The sequence below is a fragment of the Phalacrocorax aristotelis genome, chromosome 5, assembly GCF_949628215.1.
Source record: "Phalacrocorax aristotelis chromosome 5, bGulAri2.1, whole genome shotgun sequence".
NCBI lineage: Eukaryota > Metazoa > Chordata > Aves > Suliformes > Phalacrocoracidae > Phalacrocorax > Phalacrocorax aristotelis.
Window position 1 is genome coordinate 57520082 of NC_134280.1, and position 15245 is coordinate 57535326.

At 43.8% G+C, this 15245-nt stretch overlaps 1 protein-coding gene across 6 annotated transcripts in view; it reads left to right on the forward strand.

Moving 5' to 3' along the window:
* The first annotated feature begins 7545 nt into the window (after window positions 1-7545).
* Window positions 7546-15245, forward strand: part of TUB (TUB bipartite transcription factor) — an 85496-nt gene continuing 77796 nt past the window's right edge. Inside the window, exon 1 of one of the 6 annotated variants that reach the window (XM_075094740.1) lies at window positions 7546-8013. In XM_075094740.1, coding sequence (XP_074950841.1) covers window positions 7976-8013 — 38 coding nt within the window. In that variant the 5' untranslated portion in view covers window positions 7546-7975. Of the gene's footprint in view, window positions 8014-8352; window positions 8912-15245 lie in introns of those variants that run through there. The other 5 variants (XM_075094739.1, XM_075094738.1, XM_075094743.1 and 2 more) reach the window with 5 other exon arrangements.

A 15245-nucleotide genomic window follows, 5' to 3' on the forward strand; every position in this document is an offset into this window, starting at 1 on the left:
GGAGGACTCAAAGCACCTGGCACATAATACCCAGAACATAGTTTGTACACACTGTAGATGGATGTTTCAGTGAAGATCAACTGATCATTTCCTAGCTTATCCAGAGACTTTCTGTATAGCTGTAGGCAAACTACACAATCTAGCTCTTGCCTCAGTTTATCACCTCTAATATGAATGCGGCATTTTATTGCATTATAAAGATGATGTAAAGCAGTCATATTATGAATAGTGTTGTATATTGGCCAGAAGTGCAGATGATTGCAGTAAGTCAAGCTAATAAGTTGCATAAATTCTGAAGGAATATTAGGTGTTTCCATTGCAAACTCAAATATATTTAACCCACTGTATTGGAAAGAGAGCAGCAAAACAATAATTTAAATAGTTATTCCTGCTCCTTTTGCAAAGTTTTACTAGCTAGAACATTTTAAAGCAAGCAAATGAAAATAATAACTTGATACTATTTAATCTTAAATATCATCTGAAGACTTTGAAGACGGTAGAGTGTTTTCTAGTTATAAAAATGCTCAGCTCTTCTAAAGGTTGTTTCCTATTTTTCTAGCTGCCTTGACTCCAAACAAAACCATTCAAATCTTTTTTCCTTTTACAGTGAACAAAACCTCATCTTAATTTGATTGCAACTCTCTGCTGAAGTGTAATGCAACATTAATTCCTTCCGAACCTGTGGCTCATTTTTTTTTCTAAATAAACTGACTTCTTTAAGTAATCATGTTTGATGGAAGAAGAAATCTAGAGGGTATAAAATGAAAAGGTTATCATGATGTTCCAAATAAAGACCTATGGCAAAGCATTTCTGGTTCTACTTACAAGTTCTGCTGGGAGTATTTCAATTTTCTGGCTCATTGTCAGGTGAAGTTAATGGCTTTTAAGGGCAAGTAAGTCACGTCTGAGTTTGAAACATCCGTGGGTTGGAAACGTCCCTGATATTAGACAGGACTTTATTTGTTTTTCTGTTTAGCTCCCAACAGCTAAGCATAAACATTTAAAACTATATCCTCAACTGGGGTAGACAGTTTTAGATCTATAATTTCAATGGAACTTTTTTGATTTACATTAACTGGAGGTAATGCCTGTGCATGCTTTACCATGCTGCAAAGGAATGACTATTTAATATGAAGGAACAGTTTGGGGTTTATCCTTTTAGCAGGCTAAGACATGCTACTGTTTGCTAGGGCTTAGGAGAATTTCAGCATGGCTCTCCAAGTTTGAGTTGGAAGAGCCTGGTTTTGTCCTGAAAGGACACCTCAGGGTCCTCTGGACTCGCCATGAGGACAAAGGGAGATGCAATATGTTCTCCTCTTGCTCACCGAGTGCAAAATGATGCATCTCAGCTCAGAGGAACAAAATGAATAACAGGCGCAAACTGAAATACAGGAAATTCAACTTAGACATAAGACAACACCTTTTGACTATAAGGCTAGTCAAACAGCAGCACAGCTGCTCAGAGAAGTTGCAGAGTCTCCATTCTTGGAGATAATCAAAACTTGTCTGAACACAGTTCTGAGGAACCTGCTGTAGTTGTCGTGGGTCTAGGCAGTGGGGTTGGACAAGATGATCTCCAGAGATGCCTTCCATTGCCATCCATCCTGTGATTCTATGAAGAAAAAAAAAGTCAAAACTTGAAACTACCCTTGATTTTTAGAAGGGAAAAACAAACAAAAAATGGCTTATAATTTTCATAGGCAGTAAACCAGCATTTGGTTTGCTATGAATTTAGACCTGTCTTATAGGAGAGACACATGTACTTTGGGCAGGGGAGTCTTTTTGAAAATATGTCTTTTTGATTTGCTATTCTAACTGTCTTGAGTGACATGTAAATAGTGTGAATGGTTCAGAAAAGTTCAAAAAGCATCAGTACAAGAGATGAGAGCAAAATTACTGTGTAAAATTTGGTTTAATAATAATCTTCAAAGGGAAAAGAAACCTTCAAAAGCAAAACCTATGTGAAATAGTATGCTGAAATGGAATAGGATTATCCAATTTTGTATTTAAGCACTATCATAGGAAAATTCATCCCTCATGAACAATCATTTTGGATATCAGGATGTATGAATAATGTTAAAGGGCAGTAAAAAAGGGAGTCTGGAAGGAATATATAGCAGAATCCACTCCTGGCAGTCCCACTGGATTTAGATGAGTGTTCAATGCAACAGCAATTCCAAAGATGACAGGAGCTCTAATTATGATTATACTAGTTTCTTGCTCAAGTTTCAGTGACTTTATATACAGCAGTCATGTAGGTTAGCCTGTCTCTGTGCAAGAGACTGCTTTCACCTTAGTAACAGGGTTTCTTACCTACAGTGGAGAATCAGAGCGCTGGATATATCCAGTGCAAGATTTTGAGAGATGCAGTTACAGGATCTGATATCAGACTGAACTAAAAACTTATTTAGCAGGTGTTGAAAGCAGGCCACCAGTGGCAAACACCAGTGGTGTGCAAGGTTTGATTTCTAGTGCTGGCAAAATGACATTAACAACTTTTTCTCCTCAAAAGTTAACATTTTCTCATACTTACTTATTTTACAGGAATACGTAGATGTAGGTGTCAGCTTGATATTAACTGTAAAAAGCCTGGTATTAGACAGGATATTAGTGGGGCTAGGCAAGTTCAAACTGAAGTGACTAAAGTGAAAAATCACTCTGGGTGGCAAGGGAACTCTATTCTGTTATTGCAGAATAGATTTTATTTCAGTGTGTTACCAATCAGTATTTATGCTTCACAGCCTCACAATAAAGAAAGAGAAATGTACTTACTGGAATGAGAATAGATGAAATACAGTAAGGAAAAGTGAGCTTTCATAGATAGATGGAGAGGATCAGCCATGCAAAGGCTGCAATAAATCTTTCATATACCAATTTGTCTCCTTCACAGTTTCATCTCCAAATTGTTCACCTTTACCACAAAATTTTCTTGTTGTAGTTGAAATTGGGTTATCAAAAATAATGCCTCTTTTTCTTACTAGGGAAACAAGATTTAACCTAGGCTTCTTTCTGTTTAAGGCACAAGGACAGGGAACATGGCATGAGCCTCATCCAAAGCCCACAAAAATGAGCAGAATTATCCCTATCATGTCTTTGGTATTACTGACGTGTTTATGGCTAAAATTACCATCCAGGGCTTTGATTTTATTCACTTTTTGTGAGCATTTTCTTCTTTTTGATTTGTGAAAGTTTTAACACCCTTACTATCATCCCTGGAGTTTATTCTGAATTTGTTTCAACACATTCCAGAACTCACTGCTTGGGAAGAAATCCACTGAACTTGCTGAATTTCAGCTCATTATACAAAACCTCAGCTTTTACATCTGGTACTGGTTAGTTGCACAGTTTGATTTTCAAACAAACAAACAAACAAACAAAATATCCTAGATACACTCACAACTGATCTGAGCTTTATACATAAAAGTTCATGAACTTTGTCAGGAACTCTAGGTTTGTAATGAATAATGAATGCAGATAAGTTTTATTTGGCATGGCTTTACTTCAAATATGAGAGGTTGATTCTACATATATTGGAATGGAAAAATTTAAACATGACCACTGCTGTTAGTTATGCCAGCATAAACACATCCCTATTCCTTGTCATTTGGAGCTTAAACTTAGAAATGTCCAAGCCAATAAAGGAAAGCCCAGTATCCTTGCATGTTTGTGCCAAATCTGTCCTGTTTGTGCTATTATAAGATTTAAAATGCTGGATAGAAGTGTTTTCTGCACTATGCTTGAGCTGATCCAGAGACAAGAAACTGTCATCTTTTGCCCTTTTAAAAGACCTAAAAAGTAAAGATCAAATTAATCTTTTGGATGTCTTATGAATGGGTTAGGAACTGTGAGTTAGGACATGTGTTACACCACAGTGTAATACCAGGATGGGTCCTCAAATAAGAAAATCTGTAGTGTTCATCACTATACTTTTCCTTTTTCTAAAACCAACATTCTTTCACATCAACCAGAAAGGCAAATGAGACAGGAATTTAATTCAATACATATCCTGAGTCTACTACAGCACCTATGAGGTGTAGGAAACCACCTAAGCCACACAACGTACAGACCTTTCTATCTGTGGCACACAAACTCTGAACAGTGCCATGCTCACTAGCGCAGGAGCAACAGTAGCTCTAGAAAGAGGAACAATAGGAATACAGATAGATAAAAATCTCTATAAAAGATACTTTCTGCACTTTTTCAAATCAGTGTATACATTTACTACTTGATACTTTTTTAATGGGCTAAATGTTAAAAACTTAATTCCCCCCATCATGGCAAAAATAAGACTTTTTAAAGTTATTAACCTGTACATTTAGGAAAGATCTTATATCCGTTTCTTATTTTACTGCTTGCTTAGGTTCTCCCAACTCCCTTTCAACAGACGACTCCTGCTTTGATGTCTTGGTTCCTACCCAGATCGCCAGAAGGCTTCCAATTGCAAATGCAGGTGTTTTCAACTGTTAGATATAGTTGTATTGTATTATTCATCCTCTCAATCAAAAAATGTATTAGGAGGACACTTACTTTACATAGAGGACAAAGTAGGAATAATTGGAAAGGTAGCACACTGTACACAGAGGAAGACAGCACTCAGTGAGACACGTTTGGCAGCGGAGGAGCTAGCTTTGCTTCTATGTTGCTGCTTTCCATCTCTTTCAGGTATCAGCCCCTGAACCTTTAAAGCACTGTTTTTCTAACATACTACCTTACCCATCAGGTAGATATCTGAAACTAATTAAGCATGCCTTTTGAGAAGTGCAATTCCCTTTACAGATAGCACCTAGAAATCATCACTGCATGTAAGGGTTATTTGTTACATGCTGGTATTTTTTTCCTAGTTTTTGTTGTAGTAGTACTTGGGGAAACTGGCATCTGCAAAAGCCAGGTCTTCTCTGAGCTGCTGAAAATTATTAGAAATGTCAGTGAACAGATCTGCACCTCAAGGGCAATCTTGAGTCTTGTTACACAGCAAAATGAACACCTTGGTCATCCTCCTGGCAAGAATTTCTCTTTAACTCTTGCCCTGTCATTCAGAATTAGCTCTGTGTGCCATGTAGACAAAGCAGAGTGACAGCCATAGGAGACTGGTGAGTTGGGACCTTGCTCAGAGTTAGACATGTGCAGTAACCCTGCCCTTAACGCTGCCAGCTGTGGAGGGCTGGTATTCACCTTTCTGCTCATCTCACCTGTTTCAGAAATGGGGGCAGAGCATTGCTAGGGAGAAAGAACTGAAGCCAGAAAGTGAGGCATTATACAAGCAAGTGACCTAAGACAGTAAAGGGATGAGGGAGAACACCGGTGCGGGAGGATGAGGACTAGGTTGGGGCATTAGTAAACCCTACAAAAGCAGATAAAACATCAAGGAAATGTTTTTCCCCTCGCCCTATACCATTTTCCTGATCTTTCTTCTCCTCTGTGTCAGCCCTCCCTAGATGGACATTATGCTCTACACACCCCCATCTTCCAGGACACCCTGAGAGTCTCCCATTTTGAACACCTAGTAACCCCCAATGCTTTGTATTTGTTAATGCAAACATCATCTTGGGCTGTTTAAATGTCAGTAAAGCACTTCCATATTTCATACCACTAAAGGTTCAGAGGCATCTTTTTGATGTGTGTGCATTAGCTCACCTATCAGACTTTACACTTACAGCTTTTTGAAAATAGATATTCTGATCATCAGTCTTGAGAGCTTTTGACTCTGAAGACATGAAACTCTTCTAGTTTTCATCTTTCCTTTCTTCTTTTCTATAGAAGCCTCAGTAAATAGGCATGCTTAAAAAGCATGCAGCTTAGTACTGGGAGATGGGATCTCCCTCCTGCAGCTGCCTCCTCACACTAATGACACTGCCAGGTGGTGGTGAAGCCAATTGGTTTACAGTTCCAGTTTGTGCCCAACTGGAATGGAGGTCCGTCAAGTTCAGTGCCTGATGCTGGTCAAGGAAGCAGCAAATTATCTTATCCACATGAATGTGAGATAATTCTTCCTTAAAGATAGATCTCATTTCGACTTCTTGAAAATCTTTTAAGTTCCAGTTTCTGGCTTTAAAGCAAAATAGCGTCTCAAGTGTTCATGACAGTAAACAATATGGTAACATTTCTCTTATCTGTTAAGCTTGCCATCTTCTGTTGACTCTTGCTTTCTTCCTGGCCCCAGCCATATTCTTTGGTAGTGAACTCTGATTTGCCATATTATAATACTGTTTCCTTGTCCTCCATGCTATAAAACCAGGAGAATGAAAGGTCTTTTTCTGCTGTTCTGCCCTACTATATCTAGACACTTACTTTTAAACCCTGTCCATTTTTTCAGGTGAAATTTTTTCACTCTCTGCTCAGGTACACACCTTTCCACAGTCTTAATCATCCACCCTTCCTTCCATTTCTGCAATACTTTGCAATGGGATAATCTGTACCGTACCCTTCTTCCATGAGTTCACACCATCAAGACCACCAACACTGCAACTTGGAGATGGCTTAGCAGCTCAGAGCTTTATGTCTTTGTCACTTAGGTGTCCCTCTCTGTCTCAGCCTTTCCATGGTACAGTGGGTGCCACACTTAACTCTTTGATGGTTTATTCCACAACGCCTGTTCTGTGCAAAAAGGTGACTTCAGCTAACTCCTAAGAGTCTTTTCTTTAAACCTTTATTCCATACCCTGTACAGTTGTTACCTACATCAAAACTTCTGAAATACTGAAGGCCAGATTGCCAGTATTCAAAGCAAATTTTTCATCAACCCCATCTTTCACCGATTCCTTCTTTCAGATCATGTTTTCTCCACTAAGTCAGGAACTGTTTCTGTAAGCATATAGTCTCACACAGACTAAGGGAAGGAGGAGGGATTTACATGGTCAACTGTGTAAACGGGTGTAACTTCTGCTGCGGCTGTACAGCTGGAGCAGAACTGAAACAGAGCTGGTTTTTCTGGGATGAGTGGATGGTGGCATTCTGCTACACTGGTGAAGCTGGGCTCTTCAGGGAGCCGTGACTTTGCTCTGCTCCAAGCCAGCTTTAGCCTTCCGCCATGGTTTCCCTGGGAGAGCTGCTGGTGCTCGCAGCCGCTCCAGGCCTGGCAGAGGGGGCTGCAGCCACCGTGTCCCAGCTGCTCCGTGTCACCACAAGGCGCCAGATCGGTGTCGGTGAATAGAAAACATGAATTTTCCCTTAAAGGCCGCATTAAGGTTTTACCGACAGCCTCTAGGCCGTGGCTCCTCGGCCATTTTGGGTCGAGTTGCTGAAATTTATGTATTTTGCCCGCAGGGCTGGAATGAGACAAGCCTAAGTGCAGGCTGAGCTCTCCTCGCGCCTCTCCCCCGCCTCAGCCGGCTGCCAGGGCTGCCCGGCCGTTACCCACCTCGGGGCCCGATCGCCACCCGCCGTGAGGGCGGCCGTTACGCACCTCAGGGCCCGGCCGTTGCCCTCCGCGGGGGCGGCGCGAGGCACGCCGAACCGTGCCCGGCCCCCGCCGGCCGCGGCGCCGCGCACATGCCCAGTGGCGGCGCGACTGACGGGGCAGGGGCGGGCCCGCCACGGAGGGCGGCTCGGCCCGGCACGCCTCGCCCGGGCGATGCCTCAGCGCGGCAGCAGCGGCGGCAGCGGGGGGGCGGGCGGGTAGCGGCAGCGGGGACGCGGTGCTGCTGCCCTGCCTTTCCCTGCCCGCCGCTGGCCCTTCCTCCGCCCCCTCCCGCGCCCCCCTCCCCCGCGCCGGTGCCCGATTCAGCCGCCGCTCCGGGTAGGGAGGAAGGGCTGGGAGCCGCCTCCCGCTGCCCCCGGCCGCCCCCCTCCCCATGCAGCCCGGCCCGCCACTGGGAGCCCTCCCCGGGGGGATGTTTCTGCGGCCGCTGCCGGGATAACCGGCGCGACGTCCGCCCCCGCCCCGGACGGAGGATGCTGCCCGCGCTGTGGCGGGTTCCGACTCGGGCAGAAGCGGCCGCGTCCCCCTCCTCGGCTCTGGGCAGCGTCGCCGGGGAGAGATGACTTCAAGGCACCAGGCGGACTGGATCCCTTATAGGTAGGGGCGGGGGTGCCCGGCGGCGGTGCGGGCGCGGAGGGCGGCCGGAGGGACGGGGGCTGCACCTGGGCTGGAGCCGCTGTCCCGCGGCGGGCTCGGGGAGTCGCCGCCGCCGGAACCCCTGTCTCGGCGGCGGGGCCGCGGCGGCCGGAGCCTGCCCGGGGCGCGGCAGGGAGGCGGCAGGTCCCGTGCCTGCGGGCTGGTGGGCGCTCTCGGAGCGGGGCCCCGGTCCCGCCTCCCAACTTCGGTCCAGTCCCGCTCCGCGAAGTTCAGGGGCTGGACCCTGGCGACAGCTGTCAGGCCCGCAGCGGGCGGGGAGGGGGCGCGGCTGGGAGAGCCGCGCTCACTCCGGAGCGGGGGAGCTTTCCGCCCTGCCTCCGCCACAGCCCCGCGGCGGGCCGGGCGGCAGCGGGCAGAGCGCTGCGCCGTCGGTGGCGGCCGTCGTCCCTCGGTCGTGGGGACCGCGGCCCCGCCGGGCGCTGGCGGGGCGCTTACTGCCCCTGCCGCGGGGCGGCGGGCGGGCACGGAGCGGAGCGGCCGGTGGTGCCGCCATGGCGAGGAGCGGGATCGCCATGGCAGCGCCCGGCGGGCGGCTGCCATTGGCTCCGCCGTTGCCATAAGCTACGGGAGCCGCCGCGCGGCCGCTGCTGCCCGAGAGCCCCCTGCGCCAGTGGGCGGCGGGACCCGGCCCCGGCCCCGGGAGGCGCGGAGACCCGCGGGGCCCCGCTCAGCCCCGCGGAGCCCGCCCCCCCCCCGGACGGCGCCGCTCCGCCCTCCTCCGCCTTGCTGTGCTGGGGTCGGCGCGGCGGAGCCCTTCCCGTGCCTGCCGCGAGCGCCCGGTTTTGGAGCGGGAGCGTTTGCTGCTGGAATAAGAGAATAGTTTGTTCCTGACTTGCCGGTACGAGGGGAGCGCGAGCCAGAGGGGGCTTAGCTCCGGCGGGATGGGCTGTGCTCGCCACGGCAGGAAAGCCATTGCTGAATCTGCTGTAGGGAGTGACGTTAACGTTACGGGTTATTTTCAGTTTTCATCGAAGTCTCCTGTTCAGTCTGAATTACTGCAGAAGGAAATCACGGGTGTTTTAAAAAGGTGTTCTGGACAAGACAGCAAAGCATGTTTGTTTCATTCATTTGGTTGTAAATAAATCAAGGTAGACAGAGTAATGTAAACTCTTTTTTTAGAGAATAATGAAATTAAAAATGTTTACAGAGTGCATTTTAAAACAAAGACAGCTGTTTAATCAGGTCACTTGTAGTTTGTCCCATTCTAAATAACAATATTTGTAGCAACTGTATGCCACAATGAGTGCAACAAAAATAAGTATTATTCTGTAATACAGATTAAAAACAAAACGATGGTTGCACAAGTGGAAGTCTGCTGGTTTAATCCATGTGTGTAATAGTTCTAATCAATAGAAGAATCAGAAGGAGAGAAAACTGGTTGTGATGAATCTGACAATATCGCTATACTCTCTCCAATAGCTCTTTCAGACCATGTGTTTTTAAAAGACATAGGGAATAAGTCAATAAGTCTTCAAAAATGACTAGCTGATGCATTCTGATGCAATGTGATGCCATATAGAGAAGGCACAAATACTAGAAGAAGAGCTGTTCATGGCTCTTCCCAGCAGCAGAGTAGCTGGTTGTCCGTTCTCTCACTGTCTGCCTCTGCAGAGGCCAGTGCCAGAAGTTTGGTAAGGGGTTTTGTAGTGGTGGCCTTGAAGAAGGAAGTTAAACGTCTCTTTCTGCTCAGTGCAGTTCAGAGAAGCAAAGGGGGACAAAGTGGTAGATCCTCAGAGAAACACAGATCTGATGACACTCATGTCTTTTCTAGTATAACGTTATTCTCCAATGTTAACTATACGTTTATCGTCAGAAACTGTGAGGACTGCCCCAAATGAAAAGGCAAGCAAACCATGCTTATGCTCTGACGTGTCTTTGTTTAGGCTTCTAACATAGAGTTCTCAAGAAGTTGACTTATTTTTCAGCCTGCAGAGCTAACTCCTGAGTTGCAAATCTCATTGAACTTACTCGTTTAATCCATCCTCCAGGATCCCCTAAGCGTACTTACCCCAGAAACAATAGTTTCTGAATACATATGTGACTGAGATTACATATGAAAACACTTTATTAGTAAATTAGGTCAAAGTACCATTTTGTAGGAGTGAAATACACGGAAGAGGAAGAGGCCTGATGTGCACCCTGTGGTAGGGTCATTCATCTTCTCTCTGGGAGCAAAATGCCCCACACTTATCTGCTCTGTTGCTTCAGATTCCTGTTTACTGTAGTGAGTTCAACGGTTGCTGACTCTCAAAGCCTGGAGGCCTGTTCCCCACCTTCTTCATGGCCTGGGTGGCATGTGACAGTCAACAATGCCACCGCTGTGAGTGTGGGGGTCGGAGCACAGGTTGTTGAGCATGCTGAGGTCTGTAAAGATGTATGGGACATAGCCTGAGCAGCACCCATGTACAGTGTGCTCAAAAATGCTGCAAGCCCTTCTCTGAGCTTGGCGAAGCTGTTTCAACTTTGGCACGGACTTCAAAATGGTAGCATGTCTCCTAAACCTGCATTGTTCTCCTAGCAATCAAACGTATTTGCAGCTAGGTACCTGAATTAATTCAAGCAGAAAAGTGGTTTTTTTCTTTAGTAAAATGTCATACTTTCCTTTACAAGTGAAATGAGCCAGAGGGAATCTGTTCTGCGTGTGTCGTGTACAACACATTAAGCAATCCACCTGCATGTCCAAAACTCACAAAACAGATTATGCTTCCACTTTTAAGATGCTGAGAACACTTTAGGTGAGTTAACAAAAAATAGTAGGCAATACTTTCAGTGTCAGTGCTAGCTTGTTCATGCTGAGCTGGATAAAAGATGCGTACTATTTGTGAGTATGCCATTTCGGCATCTTGCCCTTAATGTCTTGTCGTCTTCTCTTGTGTATTATGCCTTTGAAACACTAATAGTCATAGGATTAAGAGATCTGAGTTTGCTAATGTTATAAAATACAATGGAGAGATTATTTTCTAAAGTAAATATTTTCATGAAACTATTTTGTAGATAGAAATTCAAGTATACTGTTAAGCACTTACTCATATGAAGCTACATACCAGGTACAACAAGATAGGAATTATTTTTTAAACTGAATGCATTTTTAACAATGCTTCTGTCCTTTATTATAAAGGATCAAAATAGTTTAGACTCAAGGAATAAAAAATGAGTTGCAGTTCATGTAGCTGCTCCCAGCCCCAAAGGTGGCTCCTGATGGCAGTTAAGAGTAAGATGTAGCTTCTTTAGGAATTATGGTCTCAAGCACAGTAGTGTTTTCCTTTGGTATCCTTTAGCAGTTTCCAGTAGAAAATACAAAGCAGAAGTATCTGGGAATCATTACAGATTCATAGGAGTTCAGGGTTTTTTTGTTCAAAAATATGTTTCAGTTTCATATCTCTTTCCTGAACTCATTTCTTATTTATAGAATTTCTGAAATTAATGTATTCCTTTTTTTTTGTATTGGTGTGTCTTGAATAAGTAAGCACATTCCTTGTACTACGTAACTATAGTTAAATGAAACTGTTGCTAGCTAAGATAAAAGTATCAATGTACTTGTCACAGTAAGGTCTCAGTCCATATTATTATAGTTTGTTCTTAGATTTTTCACTTTTTTAACAATAAATCTTAATACTATAACTTAAGAAGCAGCATTTACAAAGCCATCTAACCTATTTAACGAGAAATATATAAAGATTGTCAGCTGAAGAGTGCAGTCCACATAGGAATAAATTTGCCCCAAGTCCCTAGAGTTCTCTGCAAAGGGTCTGTGCAATTCTACTGAGGCTTGGTGTGTGCGGATAAACCTGCCGCAGCCCAAGGGGAGCCCATGAACTCTGCCACGGGGGTCTGGCGCTCTGTGCGGAGGGCGCTGTCTAAAGCAGAATACACAGTGTGCATTTAGAGTGGCATAATACGTCTTGATATGTACATGATGATGGCAATAATATACATTACTTTATTTGTTGCACTTTTTATTATGCTCAATTTTTTGTAGTTTTTATGAATTTGCTCTGAAGTTTTAAGGTTGTGCTTAGATATTGCAGCTATAAGGAGTCACTAGTTATTTATTTGCAAAGTGAAGGATTACAGTTGGATGAAAATTGTGGAGCACAGCTGTGTTGTAAATTCATGAATCATGGCAATTAGAGCAGCTAAGAAGATTTCTGAAAGTGTGATGTGTAAACAAGTCCTGGAACAAGAAGAGGCTTGAAGACCAAGGGTGTCCCACACATTTGTCTATGCATTTATTTGAGGTATTGGGATAATATATACCTTTAAGCCTCAACATTCTAAAGGCAGCAGCGCAGGTAGAGTACTTGCCGTGCTGCAAGGTGCAGTTTGTGACTGAGAGCATCGCAATGCAGGCAAGCTCGCTCTCAGCTGCCTGCTGTGGGGAATGGCATTGATAATTTATGAGCGCGCCGCTTTTTCTAAAGAAAAGGGTACAAAGAGCATATATCTCCTTTGCTCTAAATTAGGCTGTCTTGTATCAGGTTATTGCAATGTATAAAATTGGTCTAGTCATGTGCTTTTAAAACGTTTAAGTTAGAGGTCTCCCTTAGTTGGGGTCTGTGCTCCTATACAGGATGTTACTGCTGTAGTGCATAGAGACTCCAGCAGAGATCAAAGTCCTGTTCTTCCCAGCATCAGTGTTAGGGAGCTGTACAAGCACATCATCAGAGGCAATTACTACCCTGAAGCTGATAGCCTAAATCAACCAGGCAGAAAAGAGAGGCAAGGAAAATAAAGCATCACTTCAGTTTTACCAGCGAGGGAAATAGAGACCTGTGGAAGTTGCGGGGGAATGGCTTAAATGGAAATGGGACAAGGCTCAAGGGAGATCAGCAGCAGAGCTGAGAGTGAAACCTAGTTGTCCTGTGCTTTGCAGTGTGCCAAAGGTGGATTTAAGTAAGGGACTGAAGGCGCTTTGCCTCTTCTTGCAGTGGAGCGCTTTTGGCCGTATGACAGATAAGCAGCTGCACCACCGCATAGTATTGTGACGCCGACCACCTTTGCAGTATCAACATCCAGACTGACACTAAAACTCATTTCTTGATAGGCCAGTGGTTTTCTGCTAGCGACGATCATTTGCAGGTTTCTGGCAGTGACAGCCATTTACAAGCTAGCTGTGCCAGATTTGGATAACAGCCGGGAAGTGGATATGAAATGTTATGTCTTCTCTTGCAGTTCCCTGAGTCAGATGGTTTTGACTTTTAGACCTGAGGGTTTTTGGACTTAAAGCAGCATCCATTTAGACAGGCAAGCAGCAGTTTTTCTGGAAGGTGGTACTTTTTATTAGTAATTAAAAATTGCCATTCTAGAGAGCTAGATTATTTTCACACTTCCTCCTTGTTCCTCTTCCCCTCATACTAATGACTTATTTTCTAATTCATGCTTTTCTGTTCTTTATGAACAGATTTCTTTTTGCCATTTGTCCCTACTTCTTACTCTTGTTGCCTCTTTTTGCTTTTGTCTCTCTTCCCCACTTTGAGATTATTCATGAAAATAGGATTCTGTCTTGCCAGCTATTAGGTACCCTTCTCTGTAAATATTTGCTCTTTAGTTTGTATTTTATTGTTTGTAACTTTTGAATAAATCCATCCCAACTTCTCATTGTATTACTTAAGTAGTTCGTACCGTTTGCAGTTTTTTTTAAACTGATTTTTTTTTCAGATTATCGAGAACTAATTTCAGAATTTGCACTAGATTATTCAAATATTATTGCTTTAAGCTTGGGTGTTAAAATCAGTTTTTATTTTATATCTCACTTACTGCTGAAGCTTTTGTTACTGCAGTGTATGAAGGCTAGTAACTGGGATTAGGAGGTGCCCTTCTCGGTGGTAGTCTGTGTCATGCAAAGGGGTGCTGGTGGTGAACTGAAGAACTGTTCTTTTGCAGTTTTGCAATCTCTTTTATCATGATTTAGTGGCAGGATGATACCAGCAAGTTCTGAGGACTCTCAGCTGAGAATATAGCACCTCTCTGGGCTCTGTTTTTGTTTGTATAATGTCAATACTATGCAGGTATACAACAAGACAGTCATCAGTCTGAAGAATTGTCAGTTTAGGAGATAGGTACAAAAGGGCACAAAATATAAGCAAAAAGATCAGGGTGATTGGTGTCATACTTCTTGTTACTTTCATTTTTGTTACAGACGTATATGATCATCAGCTTCTTTTGGCTATCTTGTTCTTAAGAAAATAGGAAGGAAGGGGATAGTGACTTAAGTAGATAAGGCAGTGTGCTCCCAGAGAAGGCTGTGTAGAGCATGCGAAGGTAACTATGGGAGAAGGTGGAAAGATTGGAGTAACTATTTTGGAACAGAATGAATACATGTGATAAAAGATGAAACCTTTTTTTTTTTTTTCTGACATGGCTGTCTTATACCAGCTTGTTTTATTTATTACTTGATAGCAACGTAGCTTTTTTTTTGCTTTGGATGTGTTCAGTAACCGTGGATGTATTGCAGATTGGCTACTGTGTAGCTTTGTGACATTTAGGAAGGTCCTCAAATGTTCTGTTTGCTCTGTAATTAAATTATTTACTAGATGTATTTGCATTTGTTTCTTTTACATTAATAAGAAGCTAAAATATAGTTTTACTTTCCCTTTCAGTGATTACAGCAGAAGTAGCTTTCATATTTTTGGGTTGCTAATACATTGGGAGATTACAGATTTATCTATTATTTATCCTTAAAGGGAAAAAGTGACCCAGTTTAAAGTACTTCCTTTGGGGAAATGCAGTAGGGCCTTATACAGCAGAGGATAGTAACTGCTTCTGCCAGTACAAGAGCTTTGCAGATTTTGGATGCCGATTGTGTGCAGTCAGACTACTGTCCTTATACCAGGAGGCAGGGATGCTGCAGTCTTAACACCACCCCCTGCCTTACATGTAGTTGTGTGGTTGCTCGCAGGAAGCGGTCGCAAAGAGGTACCACAAGAACCTTTATACTGACTTAAAAAGGAACTGGATTTCTTGCATGACCTTCTCTGAGCTCAGGTTCTAGCTGAGCAAATAATGGCAAGCGGTCTATAATACATTAATATGAATGTGTGAGCAACATACTTATCTTGCTCTCTGACAATACAAGTAACCAAGTCATTCTTTCATGAAGTTGAGTTTTAGCTTGAGTTCTCAGATGTTTACCAAAATTAAGTCTTGAATTACAGATTTCAGTGGTTCCTGTT